This window comes from Pelobates fuscus, chromosome 10, assembly GCF_036172605.1.
Source record: "Pelobates fuscus isolate aPelFus1 chromosome 10, aPelFus1.pri, whole genome shotgun sequence".
Taxonomy (NCBI): domain Eukaryota; kingdom Metazoa; phylum Chordata; class Amphibia; order Anura; family Pelobatidae; genus Pelobates; species Pelobates fuscus.
In genome coordinates, this window is record NC_086326.1 from 6,995,023 (window position 1) to 7,019,893 (window position 24,871).

General features: G+C 41.0%; 1 protein-coding gene across 1 annotated transcript in view; it reads right to left on the minus strand.

Moving 5' to 3' along the window:
- Positions 1-24,871, minus strand: part of ATRNL1 (attractin like 1) — a 716,247-nt gene that overhangs the window by 420,096 nt on the left and 271,280 nt on the right. The window contains exon 20 of the mRNA XM_063434704.1: positions 11,378-11,471. Coding sequence (XP_063290774.1) covers positions 11,378-11,471 — 94 coding nt within the window. The remainder of the gene's footprint in view (positions 1-11,377; positions 11,472-24,871) is intronic.

Genomic DNA, 24,871 nt, shown 5'->3' on the forward strand with positions numbered 1-24,871 from the left:
CTGTGTCCACATTCTAGACCGGCAATTATGGTAAACAATTCCAACCACCTTCCACAGATATTGAAGTTGCTACTTCATCGTCATAAACCAGTTGGCATAGGGGTTTATTTAGTGAAATACAAGTTCTCAGAAATGACACGGGAATTGGAAACTTCAAGATAAATACAAAAGCTGGAAAAATAGGGGACTACTTGCCAATTCTTCACAGTTTCTGATTAAGGGAATAGACCTTGCGGTCTCTTTAACAAGGTGTTCTAAGTTCAGCTTTCTGTGAAAACTAAATATTCCAGGGCTTTTCATCAGCTGTCCAGGGGTTGCGAGCACGATTCTGCTTCCTCTGTCCTTATTAGAAATGTCCAAAGCTCCAATTAGCTTTCCTACATTGGATTTGAAGTTAATGGAAAAGGATCACACAGCTCTCCGCTTGCATTACTGCGCTGACAGCAAAATAAATAAACTAGGAGTAAAGTCAGAAGGTCCAGCCTGCTTTAGCTCACCCCTTGCATGAATAAAACATGTTCCTCAAATGTTTTCAAAGCATCAAAAGCCTTCTGTGTCTGTTCACTACTGAAGTTAACCATTTTTTATATTAAAAGGGAATGGATTCAGTGCAGGAATATAATATCCCCTCCTGTAACCACAATTTATTACCAGACTGCGGGGTAGCTGCATGAATGGCATGTCACCCCGCACCCACCTCAACATTCCAGATATACCATTTATAAACATGATTTTTCCAACTGTACAAAACGCTCAGCGTTCGCTACAAGTTGGCTAAGTAGAGCTTTTATTTCATTCTTTTTAAACACGATTTTCGCAACAAGCTTTCAACCTATCAGTGTCCTCTCCTTGGGTCACACGGTAACTGTTATAAATCATTCTGCTTGGTACAAACAGGAATTGTGTGAATCGGGACATGTTTAAATAGTTATCTTTGAGCAGTAAAAGCAATAGTGATAATGCTGAGTTAATTATAACAGGATAGACGACAAAGACTGAAATGCAGCAATGTCACATCAATAAACATTATCAGCTCTCAATGAGACATTATAAAATGCGAATTTAAATACATTGTGTATTTATTTTAAATATTCTGGGGGACTTTTCAACTTTAGAAAAAATGATCAAACTAGTTTAGTCTAACATGACCCTTTGTAAATTTCAATTTATAAACTAAACACTGCTGAAGACAAATACAATATCTATTAGCTATTCTAGCCGAATGTACAGAAGAATCTGAAATATTTTGTATCAGGTATAAATACTGGTTTTAGAATCCAGTTGCAATGACACACACAAAAAATATAAAATTTATAGCAACAAAACAGAGAGCACTATTGTTCTGTTTCTATTCTCATTTTATGTATTTGGTAAATATCTGTGACAATGCAATTTGAAGGGAAATACCCTTGAACGCACCACACTCTGACGCTTGACTCTGACCTACCATCTACAAGGAACCAAGCTGAGCGGCATATCCACAGGCGGGGATCATATCGCCAAGGTGCATAGATCTGGAGCTGAACATAAGCTTCAGAAATTTGTAAGTGGTATGTTTCTTATTTCACCTCACCACCTATAGATAATACTATGCTAATGAGATTTATTCTACACAGGTTTGGAGTCCAGCAGCCAGATCAGCAATGTTTTCTGCCAGAAGTAGTTATCATTACCCAGGTGGTTGAGCCCCTGAGCCTTTAGTAGCCGTCTGGTCTTTAGGAGGGATGAGAGACCGGAACAGAAAGATGGTAATCGTAGTAAGGCAAGCGGAGGTAAGTGGGAAGGAGAAGCAGCAAAATCAAACGGTCCAAATTCAGAAACCGGTAGAAGAAATAGGAACACGGGCGCCAGGTGCTCGCAAACGGAGGTAGCATCTACACCACACCAAGGAATAAAGACTTTTAAACAAAAGCAGAACATTGCGTTCTAGATTTAAATTATGTGCTAAGAAATCAATAATCGCAAAAAAATTGCAGGAAAACAGGACATAATTGAGGAGGCAGCTGGGCCTTCGGTGACCATAGCCATCCTGAATCGTCCTCCTACAGCAGAAACAGTGCGACTATTAAACCACACAATATGGGGATATTATCACACCAAGAACCCAATATCCATTTCTGGAACTGACACGGCTACTGTCATGGGTAAAGACAGAACCCCCTAGTCTCATCTTAAAGCCAGAGTTTGGATTCCAACTCCTATCACGAGGGGAAGGGCATGGCCCCAGGAAACACTGAGATACAAGTAGCAGAAGGAGTATTATCTGTATTTTATCCCACTGGTAAATGTATTTAATGCTAAATCCCAACAAACTGATATTATATTAAAAGCTAGCAGGGTGAGCTCTCTGCGTGCCCTATAGAAATCCACAGACAGACGGAATCTTTATTAAAAACATCAAAGGTCTCAGCTAATATTAATTTCTTTACTGGTCCGTCCACCGCTGTCCTCATTCCCGGGGCCACAGAAATACAGAAATGCTTGGATAACACAAAGTGTGACCCACATGTCAGTGTTTCATTTAATCTCCGTCATATTTAAATCACAAGTCACACGAGACATGAGAGGGACGTGGACATGATAGCACCCGGGAAGTAGCCAGAGGACTTAAAATGACTGGCATTTCATAGACTGAAGGGAAAGAAATGTTAAAAATAAAATAGTTCCATCAACAGTTTATTCTGTTACAATAGTTTTAATGAGTAATTGAATTAAACCATGTTAGTTGTGTTAAAGGGACACTTCACATGCCTGGACACATATAGATCATAACAAAATAAGGTATTTACACATCTTACTGTAAAAACCACGAGGCAGCAATTAACCCTGAAAGCCCTGCTCACTAATTCCCTGAAGGTCACGCAATATAATCCATAAAATAACAGGTAGGCTTCTATTCTGTGGGTTTGTTTCAATGTCACAGGCCCGGTACTCGATCCCTGCCATATACTGTGAGCTCAGTTTTATTCCAAAGAAAGGATTATTAGCTGGAGGGATCCCAGCCGTCTCCTGGTTTGTAAAAATAATAAGAGGAGGATCAGACTCTTGGAAAAGACCTGCGAAACAAGAACGTTAGGGGGGGACCCTTACTAAACACCAACATTGAGTAAAACTGAAAACCAAATGGCAAAATGGAGACTAGAAGAGCTAACGTGTTTTTGCCATTTTTCAGTAAACTCCAATATGTTATTTTATAAATAAACCTTGTGTACTGCTCTAATTAAAGCATGTTTATTGTACTGTCAGAATAAAATAAATGCAAGCGGGAGGGTTATATCTACGCAGCTCTCTGAACAAGCCTCGAATCGACAGCCAATATCCGCCGCCATGTTGTTTCAGGAAAGTTTTCTAAAAGCGATGGTTAGTAACTCGCCCTGACATTATCGGTGTTAGCAGAGTATACGCCATTTCCCACTTCCTGATTGGCCGACCAGTTTGCAGCTTTTTTAATTGTATAAAATAGTTTTAAAACTTTGACAAGCATGTTGGTGCAACTCTTCCACTAAGCAGTTTCAAGTCAGCTCGGTTGGATTTTAATGCTAAAATGATATTTACAGAGCGTCTATTGTTCAGCGTGTTATCTCTGGCACAACGCTTGCAGGTAGCGCTGAATGATCGCTAGGAATTATTATTATTATTATTAAATGTAAAGTGCTCCCTACCATGGCTGGCTATGAAGAGAAACATATATTTGCAATTTGTGTTTTATTTTCTGAATACTATTTTAAGAAGCAGAAAATTGAATATTTATGAACCTTGTAGATTGTAAGCCAGTCTGAGCAGGAACGCTTCACATGGCTTCTGCACACATTATCTTACTCGTCGGTTACTTGTGGTTATATATCGACTGAGTAACAGAACAGCGCTGGGGAATAGGTTTGTGCCATACAAATGCTAACAATCTTTCACTTTAAGTTTCCACGCATTGGCATTTATCAACCATTAAATATAATTTATAAGAGCCCATCAATGGCTTTAGAATGTAAGCTCTTGGGAGCCGAGCTATGTACACAAACTTGATTTTTTACTTAAAGAAAAACTGACGAACATTCAGAGACAATTCAAAATTAATTTCAAATAGTTACAATTCTCCCTTTGTTGAATATACCCCGCATGTAACGTTACTCTTTGTGGACTGTTCGTTAATGACTGCAAAATGCTCTGGGTAGTAAAACCCGCTGACAAATTCTAAATTACTATATTTGTTTATGTCTCTGTATGCCTGTATGTATGTCTCTATATGCCTGTATGACTGTATGTATGTATGTCTCTGTATGTCTGTATGAATGTATGTCTATATGTATGTATGTCTCTGTATGCCTGTATGTCTCTGTATGTCTGTATGTCTCTGTATGTATGTCTCTGTATGCCTGTATGTATGTCTCTGTATGCCTGTATGTCTCTGTATGTCTGTATGAATGTATGTCTTTGAATGCATGTCTCTGTATGCCTGTATGTCTCTGTATGCCTGTATGTATGTCTCTGCATGTCTGTATGTCTCTGTATGCCTTTATGTCTCTGTATGCCTGCATGTATGTCTCTGTATACCTGTATGTCTCTGTATGCCTGTATGTATGTGTCTCTGTGTGTATGTGTCTCTGTATGCCTGTATGTATGTGTCTCTGTGTGTATGTGTCTCTGTATGCCTGTATGTATGTGTCTCTGTGTGTATGTGTCTCTGTATGCCTGTATGTATGTGTCTCTGTATGCCTGTATGTATGTCTCTGTATACCTGTATGTCTCTGTATGCCTGTATGTATGTGTCTCTGTGTGTATGTGTCTCTGTATGCCTGTATGTATGTGTCTCTGTGTGTATGTGTCTCTGTATGCCTGTATGTATGTGTATGTGTCTCTGTATGCCTGTATGTATGTGTCTCTGTATGCCTGTATGTATGTGTCTCTGTATGTATGTCTCTGTATGCCTGTATGTCTCTGAATTCCTGTATGTATTACATAGTTTCATAGTTGAAAAGAGACAAACGTCCATCAAGTTTAGCCTTTCTCACACCTGTTTTTTTCTGTTGATCCAAAAGAAGGCAAAAAAATCTAGTCTGAAGCGCTTCCAATTTTGCAACAAGTACAAACGAACAAACAGTGGATATAGCACTTGTGCAGGAACTGGTCAAAAAGAGCTGCCACTCAGAAGGTTCACTCCTAGAAAACCTTATCAATATAGTTGTGTGAGGGGCAAATAAGGCCGTAAGGAAATAAAAAGGGGGGAATAAGTCGGTTGTGGTGTGCCGGAACCGATGTCGTGGTAGGGCCTGTAATAAAAGAGGGCCCACCCATGAGGTGTAATGAAAAGAATAAATAAAGGGAGTGGAGGGTGGGGACATGCGAATCGCCGGAAAAAACGAACGAGACTGAGGAAGATGAGGAGGGGGTTTAAGTAGGTAACATGCCCCTCCCACAGCTGCAGGCCAAGCCTTCACATTAAACAACCACCAGTGAGTGTCCGAGTGCGAACACTACTAAAACCACACATGAGAAGGCGCTAACTTACCAGATGTAAAATTCCATATTTACCTATCCTGGAATGATGGGTATAAAAACAGGGCTCAAGCCCATAACAATAAGAAGGGCAGAGAAGGAGAGAGAAATATCTCGATTAAACAAAATGTACAATTTATTGTGCAGCAAATACCAATACAAAAAATATAAATAAACAGCACAGTATGGTCCACAGTAAGCACAATAGCTCTGAGATGATGTAAAACAAACCCCCTTGGTGCAAAATTGAAGAGTGAATACTAATACAAAAAATATAAATATAAAGCAGAGTATAGTCAAACTTGCGTATTCGTTCACTTTTGGGCGCGAAGAGGCAGGTATTTAAAAAGATCGGAAGAAGACTCCTATTCAAGCACTCCGGCTCTTAATGAAGTCCTGACGATCACGGGACCAAACGCATCGAGCATTAAAAGTATTGTTTATGAGCTTCACAGTTTGGTGACTTTAAACACGTTTGTATGCCTCTGTATGCCTGTATGCATGTATGTATGTCTCTGTATGATTGTATGTCTCTGCCTGTATGCTCTGTAAGTCTCTGTATGATTATGTCTGTGATTGTATGACAGTGTGCCTGTATGACTGTCATGTCTTAACCATCGGTATTACATTGTCTCTTCCGGGTTGACGGAGCTTAGCCACACCCCCTTCTCTGACGCGGTCTCCCCACGCTACATAATGAGACCGCGCCAGATTCAAGACGCTGGATTATTGAAAAGCGTTACCGCAAAATCAACCCGGCTAGCAAGATTCCTCTAAACCTTCTTTGTGCACCGAACCCGGACTGGAAAACTACGACTCTCCTTCTCCTCTCCTCGACCACGACTAGTAACTGGACCTTCCTCATCCTGCTAAACATCTTCCCTCCCCGGAGGAGAACTTTGGGAAACTTGATCTTCTCCATTAAAAGCTAAGTCATATTTTTAATCCGTAATAGGAGACTACCTGCTCTCAAGCCTGCTAATCGTTCCTGCTGCAGCCGGCTCTCAAGCCTGATTACCTCGAACTCCAAAATTCCTGCTGCAACTTTCATTTCTTATTTTGCTCCGTTTCCATGAACTTGCAAACTCCTATGTTCTATACTGCATGCATACCAGAAGCTGCTTACTCCGTTTAACAACCAGCTAAGTACTTAAAGATACAGTACCAGTGTTATACGTAATTAAAGATACAGTACCTGTGATATCCTCGAGTATCCTAGTCATCAATCCAAAACCTAAGAGATCTGCAGTTGTTTTCCATTTAAATACATGTAAGCATTACAATGACTTTGATTGTGTGCATTTTAAGACTGTGTGCCTGAAAAACTATGCTTGAGTGCCTTTATAGTTGTGTAAGCATGTATGTATTTTTGTCTGCATATCTATGTGTACATGGCTTGGGAGAAAAGACACACAAAGGGATCAGGAGGGGAGGGACACACAAAACGTACTGAGGGCAGAAAGAGACACACAAAGGGACTGTGGTGGAGAAAGAGACAAAGAAAGGGTCTGGAGGGAAGAGACAAAGAAAGGGGCTGGGGGAGAAAAAGTCACAGAAAGGGTCTGGAGGGAAGAGACACACAAAGGGGCTGGGGGGAAGTAAGAGACATACAAAGGAGGAATAAAATACACTAAAGCACAAAAGGGGTAGGACATTCAAAAGAGGCAAGAAATTCAAAAGAGGGGGGGGGGGGCGTTACAAGAAATACAGGTGAAGATGCACATTTTTTTTGAGGGAGAGGGGCATCTTCGTCTGTGTTGCTAAAATACTTGCACCGGCCCTGTGTGGGGGGCATGGGGTAACATATCTCTTGTCTAGTATTAATTTACACAGATTCTATGCAGTAGTCATCTGTGTTCCAAAAATGCATTGGAAGCTTAAAATATTCCAGGTTCCTCATGTGCGGCTATTCAGCTGCACTGTCCTATGAGATCCATGTAGGCTCCTGTACAATGCAGGCCAGGATAGGGAGATATTATATAGCTCCTTAGCATCTTTACACAAGACACAAATGCAAAAGGGTAATAAGCGCTCTCTTCTCAAGGGTGAGCAGCAGTTCACCAACAAGGTGTTCCCTCTACCTTGTGATAAATGGACAGATAAAATAGAAAGGTGAACAGCGCTAAAGATCAGAAATTGTACATACGTTTAGTAGAAATACTGGCCAGCGGAGTAACTTTAAAAAAAGGAGAAACAAAGATACAAATAATGGTACAGTATGTATGAACGATATAATTCCACAAGAACAAATGGGTTATATTCACACTCACACTTTGAGGAGCTATATCAGCTCGGTGTTAAGAGCTTGGACGGAATAATCCCCGTCTATGGATTTCTTGAGGTTCCAGATCGTTGGTGAGTTTATAGGTGTAAGTATTCGTTATATGAAAAACAAGAGTAAAATACGCCACATGGTCTAGTACGTAAATATAAAATATTGTAGTAAGAGTAGATGATGTATATGTAAGTAGGATCATCTACTCTTACTACAATATTTTATATTTACGTACTAGACCATGTGGCGTATTTTACTCTTGTTTTTCATATAACGAATACTTACACCTATAAACTCACCAACGATCTGGAACCTCAAGAAATCCATAGACGGGGATTATTCCGTCCAAGCTCTTAACACCGAGCTGATATAGCTCCTCAAAGTGTGAGTGTGAATATAACCCATTTGTTCTTGTGGAATTATATCGTTCATACATACTGTACCATTATTTGTATCTTTGTTTCTCCTTTTTTTAAAGTTACTCCGCTGGCCAGTATTTCTACTAAACGTATGTACAATTTCTGATCTTTAGCGCTGTTCACCTTTCTATTTTATCTTTACACAAGACACATCTGCTGCATTGTATGCCGTATAGATTCTCTAAACCACAATTTAACCAAAAAGAGCCAAGAACACAAATGTGCAGAGTAAACAAGACCAACTGTCTGTCTATAATTCCCACCACCAAGACGATCACACTTCCTTATTTGACACGCATTAAGCACTAACAATTCAAGATTCTCTCAGAGAGAGAGAGAGAGAGCGAGCGAGAGAGAGAGAGAGGAAGACAGATAGTGAATTACAGAGACATACAGAGAGAGAACACATTGCCGTTTTCAGCCACAGTCAGGGATGTTTATTAATATTTTACATGTGTAGCCCTTAATGTTCCCCAAATATTAACCTAATTGGATTTAATTCAGCTTCATACCCCTTCCCTCTTCTCCCCCCACGGTACTCTACACTCCTGCCATCGGCCTGTCCCCTGGGGTTCTGCATTTCACACTGCTACGGGTAATGTTCTATATCGTTTATTAGTTCTGGAGGATATTAACATATTTATATTTTGCCTGATGAGCTCATTTAATTTTACTGTTTTCTCTCTTCCTATAGTTTGACCATATTTTATTAAGTCATGTCCTACTGTTTTCAAATTGTTAAAGGTTTCATTTTATCCTCTACAATAAAAAGCAGACATTTTCCTCTTCCATCGACATGTGAGAAATATATTATATATATATATACATAGAGGTTAAACCAAAAACACCAAATTGCAGTAAATTAAAAGCCAATTAACAAAAATAGCCAAACTGTGACTATTTACTAACTTTTTTAAATCTATCTTTTGCATAATTTCATCCTGTGTTTTCTCCCGAATGGATTGTATGAATATACTTTTTTTTCCTTTTTGTTGTTCATTTTTACAATCATCTTAGTTTTTTTCCCCCTGTTTAGTAAAAGACTCTTTCCATTTGCGGTCAGTTTAAACTTGTTGCCGATATAACACAGGAGTAAGGGTACAAGATAACGGATTATCTTCTTGGACCTTCGCCGTGTGTCACATCGTACAGACTGTACCCTGGCCATTACCAGAAACCCCCTGTAAGTAATTCAAGTGATTGTGTTTTCCTTGCTGGAGTGTCCTTTAATGAAAGAATACAAACTAATCTCTTGCTATCACGTTAATAGGGCTGTGCGCACTCCAGGGGTCAGGGTCATTGCAACATAGTAAAAACATTAAAATCTACAATTAAACAGTGCGAGGGGTCTCTGGTGTGACACACGCACTGGTATAATGTGACCTTTTAAAAGGCTTGCCATTCCGTTACGCTCTGAAGAGCTGAATTACTAATTGTCACTATTTATCCAGTATTTCTCGCCACGGGGACCTTTTTCTTTCATTCCATGTAATGTAACGTAGAATCGTTCTGGCATTTCATTTTTTTCTCTTTTTTTCACCCACACATTTCTTATAGTGGTGTTCTCTAGCTAGAAAAATTGTTAAAAGTCATTGCATCGTATTAATTATACATCGCTCAACACAGAGCAGGAGTGCGAAGCTTCATTAATATCACACGCTCTGACTGAATGCAGTTTTTTTCTTTATGTTTAATATATACATATTTTTCTTCCAACCTGCAGGGAATGGGAGAATTACTCAGATCCTCGCATTGAGCTGAAAATGCAGGCATCAATTTTACCAGCGTAGAGAAAATAGCAACACGGCAAAAAGAGAGTGATAGATGCCCACGCATTTCGAAGCCACGTGAGTCTAAATAGGTTTGTGATAAATGATGGGCATGGGTCAATGTTAGGACTCTATAGAGAAACCACAGTTCACCAATTAGATTCACTAATTTTCTTCTAACTATAAAATAGGGAAATCAGTAAAGGGCATCAGTTTCCATGTTACAAGGTACGGACTGAGAATCTAATAAAACAAAATGCAAAACCGGATAACCTGCATCTGATTGACATAGAAGGTTCAGTGCTACATTCTTACCAAGGTCAATTAAAGCCCTGTTATTGAATATGGCACTCCAACACCGTAAAAGGACAATCATGGTTTTAATGCCTGGAGGCTGCAGAGAGGCAAGGAGCATCGCTCAGTGAATCCCAGGTAAGAAGTCAAACTGTTCTAAATTAGTTTGACTAATTACTCTGCAGTGTCCCTAGGGCAATCCTGGCAACATAACCACAACAAGGTGGTGTAGTGGTTGTGTATGGAGTGCAAGTTGTTGGTGTAGTGGTTGTGTATGGAGTGCTCATTTAATGCACTGACACAGTGGTATTAACGGTGTATATGTCTCGGTGATAAATAAAGCTTGAAACACGGCATTGGGAAGCTGCACTCAGCATTGTGGGAAGATGGCTACACACACAGTCGAGGCGGAAGTCTAGCATATAACCCATTCACTTTCTTAGCACAAAGTATAGTGGTAATACGTTTGGTAAGTTGAGGTCCATGTTAATCATGTTACTGCACAAATTGTTTACTCTTCCACCTGTGATGGCTTCTGTGAATTAAAAGGAAATTAAAATTACCAGAACAACTACAGCTTATTGTATTTGTTCTGGTGAGTAGAATCATTACCTTCAGGCTTCTTGCTGTAAACACTGTTTGTTTCAGAGAAAATGCAGTGTTTACATTACAGCCTAGTGATAACTTCACTGGCCACTCCTCAGATGGCTGTTAGAGATCCTTCCTGGGTCATGGCTGCCTAAAATGCATCCAAACATTCAGTGTCTCCTCCCTCTGCATGCAGACATTGAACCGTCCTTATAGAGATGTATTGATTCAATGTATCTCTATGAGGAGATGCTGATTGGCCAGGGCTGTGTTTGGCTTGTGCTGGCTCTGCCCCTGATCTGCCTCTTTGACAGTCTCAGCCAATCCTATGGGGAAGCATTGTGATTGGCTAACAGGATCACTTCTGATGATGTCAGCCAAACAAGCAGCAGCAGCAGACTGGAATAAAGGTAAGAGTTTAGGCAAGGGGGGTAGATAGTGATTTTAACAATATAGGGTTAGGAATACAGGTCTGTATTCAGATCTTATAATGAATAAAGCAAAGCAGACAATGGGCTCACACCCCGAACCCCAATACTTACAGCTGGCACTGGTCCCCTTTGATGCCTTTGGTCGTGCAGTGACATTTCCCGGTCTGCATCTCACATATACTTGCATGTCCATTGCATGTGCAAGCTGTAATAAAAGCAAGAGGAATACAATTTATCATATAACATGGTAACGGTTTGCAAGCACAACTTACAAGCTAACAGATCATTTCAGAAAGTTAATGTGCATGTAGGTAGGAAGGACAGCTCACGCACGGCCGCATGTACACAGGTCATGTACAGCCGCATGCACAGAGATCACAGCATGTACATCTGCATGTACAGAGGTCACAGCATGTACGGCCACATGTATACAGGTCACAGCATGTACGGCCACATGTATACAGGTCACAGCATGTACAGCTACATGTATACAGGTCACAGCATGTACAGCTACATGTATACAGGTCACAGCATGTACAGCTACATGTACACAGGTCACAGCATGTACAGCTACATGTATACAGGTCACAGCATGTACAGCTACATGTACACAGGTCACAGCATGTACAGCTACATGTATACAGGTCACAGCATGTACGGCCACATGTATACAGGTCACAGCATGTACGGCCACATGTATACAGGTCACAGCATGTACGGCCACATGTACACAGGTCACAGCATGTACGGCCACATGTATACAGGTCACAGCATGTACGGCCACATGTATACAGGTCACAGCATGTACAGCTACATGTATACAGGTCACAGCATGTACAGCTACATGTATACAGGTCACAGCATGTACAGCTACATGTACACAGGTCACAGCATGTACAGCTACATGTATACAGGTCACAGCATGTACAGCTACATGTACACAGGTCACAGCATGTACAGCTACATGTATACAGGTCACAGCATGTACGGCCACATGTATACAGGTCACAGCATGTACGGCCACATGTACACAGGTCACAGCATGTACGGCCACATGTATACAGGTCACAGCATGTACGGCCACATGTATACAGGTCACAGCATGTACAGCTACATGTATACAGGTCACAGCATGTACAGCTACATGTATACAGGTCACAGCATGTACAGCTACATGTACACAGGTCACAGCATGTACAGCTACATGTATACAGGTCACAGCATGTACGGCCACATGTATACAGGTCACAGCATGTACGGCCACATGTACACAGGTCACAGCATGTACAGCTACATGTATACAGGTCACAGCATGTACGGCCACATGTATACAGGTCACAGCATGTACGGCCACATGTACACAGGTCACAGCATGTACAGCTACATGTACACAGGTCACAGCATGTACGGCCACATGTATACAAGTCACAGCATGTACGGCCACATGTATACAGGTCACAGCATGTACAGCTACATGTATACAGGTCACAGCATGTACGGCCACATGTATACAGTTCACAGCATGTCCGGCCACATGTACACAGGTCACAGCATGTACGGCCACATGTATACAGTTCACAGCATGTACGGCCACATGTACACAGGTCACAGCATGTACAGCTACATGTACACAGGTCACAGCATGTACGGCCACATGTATACAGGTCACAGCATGTACGGCCACATGTATACAGGTCACAGCATGTACGGCCACATGTATACAGGTCACAGCATGTACAGCTACATGTATACAGGTCACAGCATGTACGGCCACATGTATACAGGTCACAGCATGTACGGCCACATGTACACAGGTCACAGCATGTACAGCTACATGTACACAGGTCACAGCATGTACGGCCACATGTATACAGGTCACAGCATGTACGGCCACATGTATACAGGTCACAGCATGTACGGCCACATGTATACAGGTCACAGCATGTACAGCTACATGTATACAGGTCACAGCATGTACGGCCACATGTATACAGGTCACAGCATGTACGGCCACATGTACACAGGTCACAGCATGTACGGCCACATGTATACAGGTCACAGCATTTACCGCCACATATACACAGGTCACAGCATGTACGGCCACATGTACACAGTTCACAGCATGTACGGCCACATGTACACAGGTCACAGCATGTACGGCCACATGTACACAGGTCACAGCATGTACAGCCACATGTACACAGGTCACAGCATGTACGGCCACATGTACACAGGTCACAGCATGTACGGCCACATGTACACAGGTCACAGCATGCATATAAGCATATATGGGGTGTTAGCTCGTGCTGGGGGGGAGCTTGTGTGCAAGCCATCAATGGACAGAAGGTAGGGTGCTCAGAAGGTAAATGCTAACATAACACATATAAAAGGTATTTTTAGGTGACGAGTTGTCTTTAAATTGTTACTAAACAAACACCTGATTTCAGCCTTTTTTTATTTTTTATTAATTTGAATACAAGGCATACATTATAATACTAGGAGAGAAAAAAATTTCAATTGGTAACTTTTTTTTTTTTTTAATTTAAATTATAGGTTTAGTAATTGACATCACAGCCCAGTTCAGTGCAGGCACAGCCAAGGCACACTATGCAAATGAAAAGAAGAAATAAAGATGGTCTCATTTCTCTTCCTATCACTATGCTGACTGCCAGGTATAGAGGGCGGAGCTTTTAAAATGATGGACAGGCACCTAAGATGTAGGAGCCTAGTTACGGAATAGAGGGGTGTGGATTTCTACATTTTTCATACATCACAAATGCATATTTAAAAATTGGATTTTTGGACACGGTTTATGGAGTTACTGTCTTCGCTATAAATGACTTAATACACGTGGCATTCTCGAACAGTCGTGCTACGAGCAGCCAAAACTGGCCATCGCTATTCTGTGTATATGAACCCTTAAAAAGTCATGGTTAGCAGAAAAACAAGCTTTGGATCCTGCAGAATAGTTTGAAATGTTCCCAAGACAGACATAGAAAATGTAAAATGTATACAATTTATATAAAGGAAGGTGTCATTTTCCCTGCAGAGAGCCCCAGGGGGGAAAAGAACGATTCTTTCAAATGTATGACATCTTTCCCTGAAAGAACTGTATGTGTCAGTAGGGGAAAATGGCAGCCAAGGAAAAGGCAAGTGAAAAGAAACAAAACAGATTTCATGTTGGCGAAAATATCCTGCATTAACATTACCAAAGAATCAATTGTGCATTTTGCACACCCAGAAATTAGCCAAAAGTTACAGATGCACTGCTCTAAATTTTATTTATGTTTAGGAAAAAAAACGTAAGCATTTTTATTTACAATATATGGCGTCTTCCTCACACAGTTGGCGCTTGTCACATGCATGATGGTAACCTTTAGAATGTCACTCGACACTATGGGAGGAAACCTTTGCATGCAACTACAACATTTTATGCAGATCCCAAAGTGCTCCCAGAGCATCATGGGACATTAAACATCCTTTGGTACAGTGAAAGAAGAAGAAGTAAAAAAAAAAAAAAAGACACCGAAACACGTTGAAGGTAACTGTGCCACCTGCGGCTCAGACGCCCTCCACAGGCTCACGCAGCAACTGAGCACTAGCCTAACAGATTCAGTATCCCATACCTTGTATGTACTTACTCTGACCCTGTAACCTCTCTACTCAATTTTACTTCCAGTATATGAAGACTTGTAGTGCGGGGACAACTAGAGACAACAGACGGAAGGGAAATTGGGATATCTTGGATGTCTGCTAACAATAAGGAGGGATATGCAAAATCCCACCCAGGTAAGAAAGAATCACACACCTTCTAAATCCTCGACTGAGACCAGAGTAGGCCACACGCCCAGGTTCATTGACAGTATAACTATAACAAAGCCATTCTACACTGGGGCAGTGACGGCCTATGGCTCCTCTAGGTAGGACCCTGCTACAACACTACAATACCCCAGAGGGACATCACAAACATGAAACTGACCTATCTCTATACCTTCTGCCATTGTATACTACTGTCTAATGTCAATATCTTGCAAGGCTACCTGTAAATGCTGTAACCTGATTATGAAACCATGTAAATGGAAGCACCCGTCATTGTACGATGATGTCATTGTACTGTATCATTTGAGGTTTCCCCTTTTCCCTTTATTTTCTTTCTGTACCCCTTATACCTTACAAAACAATACAAATTGTCAAATAAAACAAATTAAAAAATAATAATAATTATTATTATTATAGCACCCTAGAAGTGACTGTCAGGACACGGCAGCGATTGCATTCCGCAAACATCATGGATGGGAGTGTTGCTTGAGCTGATAGCGGCTACACTGTCTCTTTGATCAGCTTGCTGACAGCTTCCTTCATAGGTTTCATTGCATTATTGTGAATGTATGTAAGCTGTGAAGGGGCGGTCAGGGGAGCGGGGACCTTATACCATGCAACCCCTCGCAGTTATTTGGGCGAGCAGATCAACACACAGAGACAGGAGACCATAAAACCAGAAACTGCTGCTGGGCCGTTTATTCAGCTCAAAAACTGCTGCTTTGGATTCAAAGAGGATATCTCCGGCTTTGCGACACAATTCGTACTTGCTTCGAGGTTTTTTTGCTTTCTTCTGAATCAAGAGCAAATATTGTAAAAAATGACTTTGTGTGTCACTCATGGAAGGGAATTCATCAGCAAAGTATAAATATTTGATGTAGTAACTAGTCAGCATTACACACTGCGCAGATATGAACCACACATCTCTAAAAGAAAGCAGCAGATTTCTACATATTTAATCAGTCGAAACAAACGTCTTTCTGCTAAAAATGCTCGTACGGAAAATGAAACAAGCCGAGCTTTCTGCCTTAGTTATCAGCGCAGGTATTTATTGAAGGGAATGTGCTGCCAGTGATGGGAGTTGCTGACAATGTTATTGATACAAGGGATGTGTATGACACATTAATCTCTGTCAGTGGGAAGATAGAACGGTCCTGTGCCTGTGTCTCCCTGTATTAAACACGTCAGCCAGGACTGGGTGAATGGGAAGATTTATCATCCTGGTGCATATCACTCTGTCTGGGTACTTTCTCCATCACTGCTCTGTATGTCAACTTTCTACAGAGCGGGGATTATTAACATCTGTGCTGGGACCTGAACAAGCACCATCCCCCGTAATTTTACTGTCTCCCCACTTGTAGGACCCAGGATCCTCAAATTCACCAGACTCCGAGAATGCTCACGAGATCAGTGCCTTCCCCAGTGCCTCCCTCAGTGAGTGCCAGTCTGAATGGAGGTACAGGTCAAGCCGGCCGGCATTGGTTGTAAACATAAACTCACTGAGGAAAATGAAGATCAACAAAATGACAAACTTCATATAATTAAAAAATATGTAAAGGTTAGTAAGTTGAGCAGCACACTCATTACCCACGTAAATGGCTTAGTAAATGTAATGTAGATTGTCAGTTCTTCAGGCAAGGGCTTTAAATCAGCAGATTCTATATGGTTTCCAAATAAAAATAAATACATTTCAAGGCAAAGAAAAAAAAAAAAAGTAATCTTGGCAAAAAGAAAAGTAATGGTTTTCAAAGGAAGCAGGGCGTTAAAAAGCTTCTTGCGCAGTCTGCTTATTAATTTTCACAACGTAAATCATCATTATAGCACGACGAACGGAGAAGTGGAAATGTAAAATGATCCCCTCTCCACGGCGTGCTAAGCATGTGCGTTTGAATTATTAATAGCTTAAAACAGCCATTGTGCTTCGTTATGGATAGACAGGGAATGGCTGCGGGCAGCTGAAAAAATTGCATTTAGATTAATAGACAGAGCGCCATTTTAGGGGGAAATGCATCTAATTTTATAACTCCTGTGATTGTGTTTATGAACAGAGCTTCAACAAGTCTGCTCCGTACAACAACGATTAACGATGTGAGTGTCGGTCATACCCCCTGGGGCACTTAATAGTCTGCAACACATTTGCTGAACTGGAACGATTTAAACTTTCCCGTGACCAGCGACCATTTTGTTGAATACGATTTTACAAAAAGGAGGCTGACAAATATAAAGTGCTTGGTCTGGACAAGTAATCAATCATTCCGTCCCCAAACTCTGGTCTACAACCATATACCCGTTTGGGTTTTTGGAAAGAAGAAATAAAAACATAGAATGTGACGGCAGATAAGAACCATTCGGCCCATCTAGTCTGCCCAATATTTCTAAATACTTTCGTAAATATATGTTTATGGAATATTTTTCAATGTTACTTTGAAAAACAGTGCGGACTCGCAGGTCCCAATCGTATAATGCGACTTCGATCATGCATGAGAAATATTGAGCATATTAACATATATCGGTGACACGCAGGTCACAGGTGAGAGCGTATAGCAGATGCATAGTGGACTCGCAGGTCCCAATAGAAATTTTTCTACCCATAAGGAGATTTGGCCTTCTTGGTTGAAATACATTGTTGTTTTAGTATCATCTGTTTGTTATATGTTTTCGTGTTAGGGATCGTGTGGGGTATGTAGGTCCCGTGTTAAATATGTATGAAATGGTATTGGGTAATTGTGTGAAGTATCTATATGGGCCCACAGGCCGGGAGCATCTGAGGGCTCGCAGGTCCCCGCTCTTATACTTGTATTCTCTTGTAGTTTGGGATCTTCGCATTATATTTTTAGATAAACAAGAAATAACATGTAGGAGTAACTCTGGTGACACGTTGTTCTAGCAGTCATGGATGGGTAGACCCAGTGGTGTTTGTTTCTAGTGTGTGTTGGACTTTTAGGTCCATCTTAGTTGTGTTGATCTCCCCCCTATCATTCCTGTGTCTTATGTCGTAGCCTCGGGCAAATCATACAGCTGGGGTGTTTGTATGTGCGATGTGAGTTCCTTTGAAAGGAGAACTATCCTTGTTACGTACGTGATCGTGGCTCTGGGATCAAGATTTACAGTCGCTAGTGCGGCAGTATGTGTGGTTTGTTCTTGCGCCTCTTGTTGTCGGGTCCCACCTTGGGTGTTGATGTGTGAGTCGGCTATGGTAGCCTGGGTTCTGTGTGAGGTCTGTGTGTGGTTGTTCATCGGGTTCGGGAGGTTGATGTGATTCCCTATATTGACTGTTTTGAGTCTCGCGTGGGGGGGGGGGGGGAGTGTGTCCGTCTCTTGTGATGCATTGTTCTCTGTTAGGTTATGTGGATCTGTGGTGAAAGTGAGGCGTGGTACCTCGTGCCGCTACGTCTTGCGGCTTTGTGGGTTATGTTTGTGGGGTAGCTGAACGAGGGTGGTGTGTTGTGCGTGTGAGTGTTGTAGCTGCAGTGTGCATGGTGCATGTCGTGTGTATAGTGGGTTCAGCTGGGGGAGGTCCCCCTAGCTCCCTTCCCCGTCCGCCGTTCCCCCTGCATCCCGTCTCGCCACGTATATTATCCAGGGTTGCCATTTGTCCACGTGTTTTGTGAGGGTGTCCCTCACCGTCGCGTGCATTTCTTCTGCAAATCTAATCTCTTCTACCCTGGTTAGCCATTGCTCCATGCTAGGGGCGTGTATTCGTTTTCCATAGGGCTTATGGATCATTCTGTCTTCCTCACTCTGGGTTTTTTTATCATTACTAAATGCTAACTTTTTGTTTTTTACTATTTTGGACACATCTGCGGAGTACCACAGTGGTTTCTTGAATTTTTTGCTTTTACCGACAAACCTAATGCAATTTTCTGTTGCCTCCAGCAGTGCAACTTTTAAATAATCCCATTTCTCTTGGACTCTATTTAAATTGCTCCAGTCTGATAATGACTCCTTTACACATATTCTAATTTTAGAAAAGTCTGTTTTTTTAAAGTCTAAAACTTTTGTTTTTGTGTGGTGTGACTCAGTCACTGTTCTTATATTAAACCACACTGATTCATGATCACTGGATCCTAAACTTTCATCTACAGTAATATCTGATACCAAATCTCCATTTGTTAACACTAAAGCTAGTATGGCCTCTTTACGAGTTGGCTCCTCATCGACTTGTTTTAGAGACAATCCCAGTAGGGAGTTTAGAATATGTGTGCTCCTGGCACAAGCAGCTATTTTGGTTTTCCAATTCACATCAGGAAGATTAAAGTCACCCATGATGATAACTTTCCCCTTCATTGTCATTTTAGCTATTTCCTCAACTAGTAGATTATCTAACTCTTCTATTTGTCCTGGGGGCCTATAAATCACACCTACACAAGTTACTGTGTGATTACCAAATTCTAACGTAACCCAAACGGACTCTATGTTCGCCTCACTAACCTTTATTAGGCTAGATTTTATGCTATCCTTCACATACAGGGCCACCCTCCCACTTTCCTGCCTTCCCTGTCTTTTCTATATAAAGAATACCCTGGTATTGCTATGTCCCAGTCATTTTTCTCATTATACCATGTCTCAGTAACAGCGACTAAATCTACACTATCAGTTGCCATTATTGCCACAAGTTCATGGATCTTATTGCCTAAACTGCGAGCATTTGTAGACATGACTCTAAGCTTATCATTTTTTAACAAACTTGCTACAGGCACCTTCTGTCCTTGTTTTGGGGGACAATTGTATTGATGTTTTATCACCATTTTGCCCCCCACCCTCCCCCCCATCTAGTTTAAATACATCCTAGCAAAACCTCTAAACTGCTCACTGAGAACATTTGTTCCCTTTTGAGAAAGATGCAAACCATCTTTTTTGTACAGTTTATTTCCATTCCAAACAGAGCTACCATGACAAATAAAGCCAAATCCTTGCTCCCGACACCATTCACCAAGCCACAAGTTAAAGTCCCTAATACGCATCCACCTGTCGTTCTGAGTGTTATGCACAGGCAGAACTTCAGAGAATGATTCTCTGTTTCAAGGCCCTGGAATAAAACTGGATTATTGATCTAAAGATTTGGATCACGGTGGACAAGCTTTGACACTTATTAAAACACAGACCATTTACAGGAAGGAGACGTCTTATCACATACATAGTGGCAGTTATCACTGGTCTCTCGCAGTTCGGCAGACCAATCTTAGTAACATTAATTGTGCCGAAACGCGTTTATTATCAGGGCCTGGTTAGCAGAGCAGGACTGTAAAAATACAGACAGCTGCTCCCACCCAGTTAAAAAGGAGTAAATATTGTGAATTCAGACTGCTGCGCAGGACTTGCGGCCACCTCACAGCTATCACAAAACCGTAATCTTGAAATTGTTATTTTTAATCAAATAGAGGCAAGATCTATAATGCATTCCAATAGAATTATAATTAACATGCAATTAACCAATTAACACTGAATCGGCGGGTTGGATACCCTGTGCAATCCATCACATGAACTCGCTTTATCCCTTGTTTATTGGAAAATTAGAGATATAATATCTATGTCAATTTAAATATTTGATTTATAACCGCAGAATCCTAAATGTGCATTTTGTTTTTCTTAACAGAGAATGAAGTGTAAATTTCGAAACCAGATAATAATATCAGGCCCGTCTGCACACATTATATATATATATTGACAGACAGACAGACAAAGAGAGAGATTGACAGACAGACAGACAGACAGGTTATAGGTAGCTAGAGAGAGCGAGATAATATTTAATTATATTATTTATTATTGATATTTATTTATATAGCGCCAACAAATTCCGTGCTTTACAAGATTAAAAGAGGGGGAGATTTAGCAAAATATAAGACAATTACAAAAAAAAAACAAAAAACTTACAGGAACAATAGGTCGATGACGACACTGCTCTAACAAGCTTACAGTCTAGAGGAGGTGGGGTGTAAAACACAATAGGACAGGAGGGAAGAATCAAACAAGGAGGGAGTAAGGCAGAGCTGGAGGAGAGAATAGAGTGTGGCACTTTAGGAGAGAGCAGGGGACAGGTATGTGACGTAGGGGTTACTCTGGGAGCCATAGATATAGATAGACCAAGAAAGATTTCAGCCACAACTGCCAGAAGAATTATTCAGGATACAAATAAACCCACAGGTAACCTCAGGAGGAATACAGGCTGCTCTGGAAAAAGACGGTGTGGTTGTTTCAAGGAGCACATTACGACAATACTTGAACAAAGATGAGCTGCATTGTCGAGTTGCCAGAAAGAAACCTTTACTGCGTCAATGCCACAAAAAAGCCTGGTTACGATATTCCCTAAAACACGTTGACATGCCTCACAGCTTCTGGCACATTGCAATTTGGAGTGACAAGACCAAAATAGAGCTTTATGTTTGGAGAGAAGTCAACAATGCCTATAGTGAAAATAATACCATCCCCACTGTGAAGCATGGTGGTGGCTTACTGATGTTTTGGGGGTGTTTGATCTGTAAAGGCAAGGGGAATTGTGTTAGGATTGATAGCAAGATGAATGCAGTATGTTATCAGAAAATACTGGCAGACAAGTCGCATTCTTCTGCACGAAGGTGGCACATGGGTCGCTCTTGGACTTTCCAGCATGACAATGACCCTAAGTTGACCCTCCAGTGGTTAGAGCATGAAAAGGTGAAGGTTCTGGAGTGGCCATCACAGTCTCCTGACCTTAATATCATCGAGCCACTCTGGGGAGATTTCAAGCGTGTGGTTCATGCAAGACGACCAAAGACTTTGCATGACCTGTAGGCATTTAGCGAAGACGAATGGGCAGCTATAACAAGAATTAGGGGCCTCATAGAGAATTATTACAAAAGACCGCACACTGTCAGTGATGCTAAAGGGGGCAATGCACAGTATTAATAACTAAGGGTATGCAGACTTTTGAACCGGGGTCATTTCATTTTTTTTTCTTTGTTGTCATGTTTTGTTTTATGATGTGCCATTCTGTTATAACCTACAGTTGAACATGAATCCCAACAGAAATAAAATAAATGTGTTTTACCTGCTCACTCATGTTTTCTTTAAAAATGGTACATATATTACAAATTCTCCAAGAGAGTGTAAACTTTTGAGCACAACTGTAAATGCTTGTGTTTCTGACCCTATAGTGTTTCTTTAAACCATTTTAGACCACAATAGCTAAACGGGACACCTTCTCCAAGTTAGCTATGATTTTAGCTCGGCTACTTTGGACTTAATTAAATTTCTTAAATTAGAAATGGACTTTGAATTCCTGATGATTTACATTTTACCGAACACCTTTAATAGGACATACATTTCAGCTAAATAACTTTTAAATAACTTATCCACCTTTTCCGGTGGCTGTCACCCTTGCTGCCCTGTTGTGTATTTGTACCCCACCTCCTCTAGACTGTAAGCTTGTTTGAGCAGGGTTCCTCATCTGCCTTTTATTCCTGTGTCACTGTGTAATGTCTAATTTATTGTAAATGTTGTAAAGCAACGCAAAATTAGTTGGTGCTATATAAATATTAAAGGACCACTCTAGTGCCAGGAAAGCATACTCGTTTTCCTGGCACTAGAGTGCCCTGAGGGTGCCCCCACCCTCAGGGACCCCCTCCCGCCCGGCTCTGGAAAGGGGAAAGGGGTTAAATCTTACCTTTTTCCAGAGCTGGGCGGAGAGATCTCCTCCTGCTTTCCTCCTCCGATCCTCCTCTTCTCCTCCCCGTCGGCTGAATGCGCACGCGCGGCAAGAGCTGCGCGCGCATTCAGCCGGTCACATAGGAAAGCATTCATAATGCTTTCCTATGGACGCTTGCGTGCTCTCACTGTGATTTTCACAGTGAGAATCACGCAAGCGCCTCTAGCGGCTGTCAGTGAGACAGCCACTAGAGGACATAGGGGGAAGGCTTAACCCATTCATAAACATAGCAGTTTCTCTGAAACCCTAGAAGGACCTGGCACCCAGACCACCTCATTAAGCTGAAGTGGTCTGGGTGCCTAGAGTGGTCCTTTAACCCCTTAAGGACACATGACGTGTGTGACATGTCATGATTCCCTTTTATTCCAGAAGTTTGGTCCTTAAGGGGTTAAAGGAACACTATAGTCACCTAAATTACTTTAGCTAAATAAAGCAGTTTTAGTGTATAGATCATTCCCCTGCAATTTCACTGCTCAATTCACTGTCATTTAGGAGTTAAATCACTTTGTTTCTGTTTATGCAGCCCTAGCCACACCTCCCCTGGCTATGATTGACAGAGCCTGCATGAAAAAAAACTGGTCTCACTTTCAAACAGATATAATTTACCTTAAATAATTGTATCTCAAGCTCTAAATTGAACTTTAATCACATACAGGAGGCTCTTGTAGGGTCTAGCAAGCTATTAACATAGCAGGGGATAAGGAAATCTTAATTAAACAGAGCTTGCAATAAAGAAAGCCTAAATAGGGCTCTCTTTACAGGAAGTGTTTATGGAAGGCTGTGCAAGTCACATGCAGGGAGGTGTGACTAGGGTTCATAAACAAAGGGATTTAACTCCTAAATGGCAGAGGATTGAGCAGTGAGGCTGCAGGGGCATGTTCTATACACCAAAACTGCTTCATTAAGCTGAAGTTGTTCAGATGACTATAGTGTCCCTTTAATAATAATAATAATAATAATAACTTTTTTTTTTAGATACTGCTCAGCTATTTGACTAGCACAATGTAGAACTAACATGTCCTACTCTTTAAAAGTGCACCCATCTTGATTTCCAGTTAATTATTCCAGATTACTTTCACAAATTTGAAAGTTCCTCACAAGGTGCTGTAGGTACAATCAACATGATATAATACATATATATATATATATATATATAATATAATCATGATACAAACATGATATAATACATATATATATATATAATATAATCATGATACAAACATGATATAATACATATATATATATAATATAATCATGATACAAACATGATATAATACATATATATATAATATAATCATGATACAAACATGATATAATACATATATATATAATATAATCATGATACAAACATGATATAATACATGGAATTTATTTGGTTTCAATAATCCCTGCATTAATTGTTGCACATAAGCAAATCCTACAATAATACTGCTCTGGAAACCCATGAATAACTGGATTTGGAGATTGCCGTTTCTTTGAATTTGGGCTAATCCTGTAATCGCATGAATCCAAATCACCATATAAAATAAATTAACCACCAGAGAAACGACTTGCACAATGGGCTAGCGTGTCCGTTTAAATTGTGATTCAGAATTCCAACGAAAATAGATATAATTGGGATTGGGAAAAAGATGTCTGATAGTTAGGGGAAAGTCACTAAATGTTAAAGAATCACTATAGGGTCAGGAACACAAACAAGTATTCCTGACCCTATAGTTTTAACACTACCATCTAGCCCCCCTGGGCCCCTCATGCCTCCATAAATATAGTTAAAATCTTACTGTATTCAAGCCTGATGCTGTAAATCTGCATGCTGTTAGACTCAGAAAAACAAGCAGTCTGCTGACATGTGGTAGCCTGATCCAATCACAGTGCTTCCCCATAGGATTGGCTGAGACTGACAAAGAGGCAGATTAGGGGCAGAGCCAGCATGATTCAAACACAGTGCTGGCCAATCAGCATCTCCTCATAGAGATGAATTGAATCAATGAATGTCTATGAGGAAAGTTCAGTGTCTGCATGCAGAGGGAGGAGATACTGAATCACAGGATGCTGTGCACAGTGCTGCCCTGTGCTCTGCTGACAGCAGATCTGAGTGGATG